At 35.9% G+C, this 6,414-nt stretch overlaps 1 protein-coding gene across 1 annotated transcript; it reads left to right on the forward strand.

Moving 5' to 3' along the window:
- Positions 1–751: 751 nt before the first annotated feature.
- Positions 752–2,133, forward strand: LOC113693111 (uncharacterized). Its single transcript, XM_027211688.2, has 2 exons — positions 752–1,745; positions 2,075–2,133. Exons 1-2 carry the CDS (start codon positions 752–754, stop codon positions 2,107–2,109), a joined length of 1,029 nt encoding a protein of 342 aa, XP_027067489.2. The 3' UTR covers positions 2,110–2,133.
- Positions 2,134–6,414: the final 4,281 nt, after the last annotated feature.

Genomic DNA, 6,414 nt, shown 5'->3' on the forward strand with positions numbered 1-6,414 from the left:
AAAGAAGCCCTGTTCTAACCAAATAACACGCTATGAGGGTTATTTTAAGTTAGCCCATAAGTTCTTCTGACACAAATCCAATCATGTTAGTTACCACTAATTTAAAGTAATTAAATAATTATGAATTTAACTGCTCTAACTGATTTTAGGTTATTAGATTAAATTAACTATTGAGTGTCCTTAATATTCAAATAAAATAATAACCATAAGACATTAAATCAGAGAACATAAATTGCAGATTTATTATAAAATAAAGAGAGTACAAAACCTAAGAAATAATTCCAAGGCCAAAAAGGCACCGAAAACTAAAAACACAAAAAAGTTTAAATAGCATAAAATGTTTTGTTGAAAATCTAGAATATCTTTTTCTATGTATATCCCATGATTTCTGCTATATCCCATGATTTCTGCTCTATTTTAGGATAGAATAATTTACTCCTAATGTATTTTAGGATAGAATAAATTAGCTCCTAATTTTTAGGAAATTATAGATTTCATGGAATTGACAAAAGTCAAATTCCATTTGTATAAATGTTGTACATAGTCTAGAACAAAAGATATAACAGAACAATTCAGTTTTTCTTTTTGTTCATGGTATCAGAGCTTTTGCTCTTGGGACCTCTTCTTGTCAGCCTTCATTGCTGAGTGCTTTCCTCTCTTCAAGTCTTTATTGCCAAGTGCAATTTCCAGCCTTCATTGCTGATTTTTTTCATTAGGCCTTCATTGCAAATTTTTCTTTGAAACCTCCAACATGTCTAAAACTGAAACATCAGAAATCCACTCCAATACCAAATCAGAAGAGACCTCAAATATTCCACAAACAGGGGATTTGCAGAGTATCCAGGCAGCCTACAGGCTCAATGGAAAAAACTATTTGAAGTGGTCACAATTTGTTCAAACATTTCTCAAAGGAAAGGGAAAAATCAGCCACTTGCTTGGAACTGGACCGAAAAAGGGAGATCCTAAATTTGCTGCTTGGGATGAAGAGGATTCTATGGTCATGTCATGGCTGTGGAACTCCATGTTACCTGAAATAAGCGATACTTGTATGTTCCTACCAACAACTCAAGACATATGGACTACTATTCGACAGACCTATTCAAAGGCAGGAGATGCTGCCCTAATCTATGAGATCAAAACAAAGATCTCAGCCACTAAACAGGGCAACCTTTCTGTTACTCAATATGCCAACCTTCTGCAAAATCTATGGCAGGAACTGGACCAATATCGGTGTGTTCAGATGTTGTGTAGTGAAGATGCAGCCACCTTGAAAAACTTTATCGAAAAGGATAGAGTTTATGACTTCCTTGCAGGTCTGAATGTGGAATTTGATCAGGTCAGAGTCCAGATATTGGGGAAGGAAAGATTATCATCTCTGAATGAGACAATATCATTGATTCGAGCTGAAGAGAATAGGCGAGAAGTCATGTTAGAGCCTAAAACATTAGAAGGCTCGACAATGATTTCTACAAAGTCAAATAAAGACACAATTTGGTGCACGTACTGCAAAAAATCACGCCATACGCGAGATGATTGCTTCAAACTCCATGGGAAGGAACAAGTCCTTAGTCGTAAAGGAGGATTCAAAGGGGGAAAAGCCCACTTAACTGCTGGAAAAGACCAAACACAAGAAAAATCCAACCAGGCTGGTATGGGAGAATTCAAGAAAGAAGAAATCGAAAAGCTAAGAAACCTCCTAAATTCCCTTGAAAAGTCCTCTAGTACGTGTTCATTGGCTCAATCAGGTAAGTACCTTAACTCTTATGCTTTAAGTGCCTCAAACATGTCTTCTCTAGGCTCTTGGGTCATCGATTCAGGAGCTACTGACCATATGACTCACAGCCCAATCAGATTTAGAACATACAACCCATGTCCTGGAAATAGAAAAATTACTGTTGCGGATGGATCTCCTATAACTGTTGCAGGCCAAGGGACAGTAAATCTATCAAATTCTTTATCCCTAAATAACGTGTTGCATGTCCCAAAATTGTCCTCCAATCTCATATCCATCCATCAAATTACCAAAGATCTGAACTGTAGAGTAATTTTCTATTCTACTCACTGTGTTTTTCAGGATTTGGTTACGGGGAGGACGATTGGACTTGCTAAGGTGAATGACAGGCTTTATTACCTTGAGGAGATGAGTGGCAACAAGAAGAACAAAAATCAGTTATCCCTCACCTGCTCCTCAAATAATAAATCTGAAATCTGGCTTCATCATTTCCGTCTTGGTCATCCATCTTTTATTCTACTTAAAAGCATGTTTCCTTCACTTTTCAAGAATGAAGATGTTAGTAGCTTTCATTGTGATACATGTGAAATTGCTAAACATCATAGACTATCATTTCCATTGAGTAATACAACATCTACTAGACCTTTCTCTTTGATACATACTGATATTTGGGGGTCTTGTAGAATTTCTAGTATTTCTGGAGCAAAATGGTTTGTCACATTCATTGATGATTGTACTAGAACTACTTGGTTATTTCTTATGAAAGAAAAATCAGAAGTAAGCAGTATTTTTCCAATGTTTCATAAAATGATTTGTACACAATTTGGAAGTTTGATTAAAAGAGTAAGATCTGATAATGCAAGAGACTATTTTAATCAAATTCTCTCATCTTTTTTCCAAAAAGAGGGTATAATACATGAGTCATCTTGTGTAGATACACCCCAACAAAATGGGATTGCTAAACAAAAAAATAGACATTTACTCAATGTGACTCGAGCAATTTTGTTTCAACATAAAGTTCCAAAAACTTTTTGGGGGGAGGCTGTTTTAACTGCTGCACATGTGATAAATAGAGTACCTTCAAAAGTACTAAATAATCAAAATCCCATTGCTGCTCTTTCTGTTTTTTACCCTGATTTTAATGTCTCTTACACATTGTCACCAAAAGTGTTTGGTTGTGTTGCTTTTGTACATGTTCATACACAACAAAGAGGGAAACTTGATCCAAGAGCTTTAAAATGTATTTTTGTGGGATACTCAAACACAAAGAAAGGATATAAGTGTTATCATCCTCCTTCAAAAAAAACTTTTATCTCCATGGATGTCACATTTGTTGAAAATGAACCTTACTCTCAAAGTAACAATCCTCATCCCCAGGGGGAGGGTTCTTGGGAAGATAAGGAATTTCTCCTTGATCTTCAAAGTCCTACACTAAACTTAAAGTCTTTCAAGCCTGACCATCCACCAAATTCTAAAGGAGAACATACTAGCAGTGAACCTGAACCTGAATTTGAAGTTGAACATGCCAGTAAAGAAATTGAACCTGATCTTGGAGCTGAGGGAAAATCTGGTTTAAATCCAACTACACCACTCAAGGTCTACTCAAGGAAGAAAGTTCATATTTCTGAACCTGTGCAAATCCAAGAGTCTGAACCACAATCAGGTACTGAAAATTCTGTTCCTTTGTGTGTTCAATCTGACTCTGCTCCTTGTGAATTTAATGATTTAGACCTGCCTATTGCTGTTCGAAAAGGAACACGAGCATGCACTAAGCATCCAATCTCAAATTTCGTATCTTTCCATAGACTCTCTCCACAACATAAAACTTTCCTTACCACCATCAACTCCATTTCAATCCCACAAACACTACAGGAGGCACTTAGAAATAAGAATTGGTTACATGCTATGAAAGAGGAGATGAATGCCCTAGAGAGAAATAAGACTTGAAAAATTGTAAACCTGCCCAAAGGAAAGAAAACAGTGGGGTGTAAATAGGTGTTTACTTTGAAATATAGAGCTGATGGTTCATTAGAAAGGCATAAAGCACGGTTGGTCGCAAAAGGATATACACAGACATATGGGATAGATTACCAAGTGACCTTTGCACTTGTTGCAAAAATGAATACTGTGCGTGTTCTTTGTCTTTAGCCGCTAACTTTGGTTGGTGTTTACAGCAATTTGATGTGAAGAATGCATTCTTACATAGGGATTTAGAAGAAGAGGTGTACATGGAACCTCCATCGGGTTTCAATGTAATGTTTTTTGAAAAGAAAATGTGCAGGTTAAAGAAAGCTTTATATGGATTAAAACAATCACCAAGGGCTTGGTTCGGAAGATTTACTAAAGTGATGTTAGTAATGCAATACAAACAAAGTCAAGGAGATCATACTTTGTTCATAAAACATTCAAAAGGAGGTGTTACAGCTCTACTTGTATATGTAGATGACATCATCATCACCAGGAATGATCCAATTGAAAGAGAAACACTCAAAAAGTGCTTAGCAAAGGAGTTTGAAATTAAAGAACTAGGGAGGTTGAAGTATTTTTTAGGCATTGAGGTGGCATACTCAAGTAAAGGCATCTTTGTTTCCCAACAAAAGTATGTCTTAGACTTGCTTAAAGAAACAGGCAATCTTGGATGCAAGGCAGCAAGCACACCCATTGAGCCTAACCTGAGATTGAATGAAGAGAAGGATGATAGCACAATAGATAAGGGAAGATATCAGCGGTTGGTTGGGAAACTGATATACTTGTCCCATACAAGGCCGGACATAGCATTTGCTGTAAGTGTAGTAAGCCAATTTATGCATGATCCAAGAGAGAAACACTTGCAGGCTGTCAATAGAATTCTATCCTACCTCAAAGGGACACCGGGTAGAGGAATTTTGTTCAAGAAAAATGAAGGATTGCTCATAGAGGCATATACTGATGCTGATTATGCAGGTTCTGTTATAGATCGTAGATCAACTTCAGGATATTGTACATTTCTTGGTGGGAACCTAGTGACATTGAGGAGTAAGAAGCAATCGGTTGTTGCAAGATCAAGTGCTGAAGCAGAGTTTAGAGCTATGGCTCATGGAGTTTGTGAATTGCTATGGCTCAAAATAATACTTGATGATCTTAAAATCAAGAGCGAAGGACCTATGAAACTCTATTGCGACAACAAGTCTGCCATCAACATTGCACACAATCCAGTGCAACATGATCGCACAAAGCACATCGAAGTTGATAGACATTTTATTAAAGAAAAGCTGGACAGTGGCATGATTTGCACTCCATATGTAGCATCAAATAATCAATTGGCAGATGTCTTAACTAAGGGAATGCCAACTTCCAACTTTGAAGACATTACATGCAAGATGGGAATGGAAAATATCTATTCACCATCTTGAGGGGGAGTGTTGAAAATCTAGAATATCTTTTTCTATGTATATCCCGTAATTTCTGCTATATCCCATGATTTCTGCTCTATTTTAGGATAGAATAATTTACTCCTAATGTATTTTAGGATAGAATAAATTAGCTCCTAATTTTTAGGAAATTACAGATTTCATGGAATTGACAAAAGTCAAATTTCATTTGTATAAATGTTGTACAGAGTCTAGAACAAAAGATATGACAGAACAATTCAATTTTTCTTTTTGTCATGCTTAACAGTCCAAAGGCCCATTAATTTGCTCTTTTGGTTTGATGCTTAATTAAAATTCCTCTCAAATTACGGTGTAGGTCTCCTAAAACTCTTTTGGACTGGTGCCCTTAGTACATTTAAACTCATTTAACCTCTACTATATTCATAACCACCATGAGAAAAGACTTCTATGTAAAATTTTCGATGTAGGATGTAAAGACAAACTCATTAAATCTCTACCTTGACGTGTATCCAATATCGACAAATAGCAGACAAATAACAAACAAACTCCACCTTCTCCAGAAAAAATTTAACGGATTCCAACGAACCATGATAGTCCAAACAAATCCCAACAAGCCACCAACAAACCAAGATGAAAAAGGGTCAACAGGTCCCGATGAGTCAAAACTCATAAAAAATTCAATATATCCCGACGGGTTAAAATAGCAAATATAGTAATCTTGCTCCACCTTCTTCATAAAACTCTCAACGAATTCCAACGGGCCAAAATAGCTCTTCTTTAAACCATAACTAAACTCCAACGAAAATTTTTCTTCACTCTATGTAGCGCTAAATCAATATCCCAGAATTGATAGTCTATTATTATCATCAAGAACCCAAAATCTGAAACTCTGATGCCAATTTGTTAGATTTGGTATCAGAAAATTGATCAACAAGAACAATAGAGTTCTTGGCAACCTAATAAAGACAATAACAAATCAAATAAAATAAACAGAAAGATACAAAATTTTACGTAATTAGGCCTAATTGATCTACATCCATAGGTAAAGGGGTTGCAGATTTACTATAATAGAAAAAGAGTACAAAACCTAGAAAATAATTCCAATGCCCAAAAGGTACCTAAAATTGAAAACATAAAAGAGTCTAAAAAGCATAAAATAACACTTGCATATTAAATAGCATAAAATACTTAACGATCCAAAAGCCTACTAACTTGCTTTTTTGATTTGATGTTTAACCAAAACTCCTCTCAAATTGGAACATGGGTCCCCTAAAACTTTCTTGAATTGGTACATACGACACTTGGATTAGT

This window comes from Coffea arabica, chromosome 6c, assembly GCF_036785885.1.
Source record: "Coffea arabica cultivar ET-39 chromosome 6c, Coffea Arabica ET-39 HiFi, whole genome shotgun sequence".
Taxonomy (NCBI): Eukaryota; Viridiplantae; Streptophyta; class Magnoliopsida; order Gentianales; family Rubiaceae; genus Coffea; species Coffea arabica.

Excerpts from the sequence above, each read along its gene's own strand:
- LOC113693111 (XM_027211688.2), top strand. The coding sequence starts at position 752 with ATGTCTAAAACTGAAACATCAGAAATCCACTCCAATACCAAATCAGAA. Across the intron at positions 1,746-2,074 it reads GTGTTCATTGGCTCAATCAG|GATTTGGTTACGGGGAGGAC; the intron begins GTAAGTACCTTA and ends TGTGTTTTTCAG.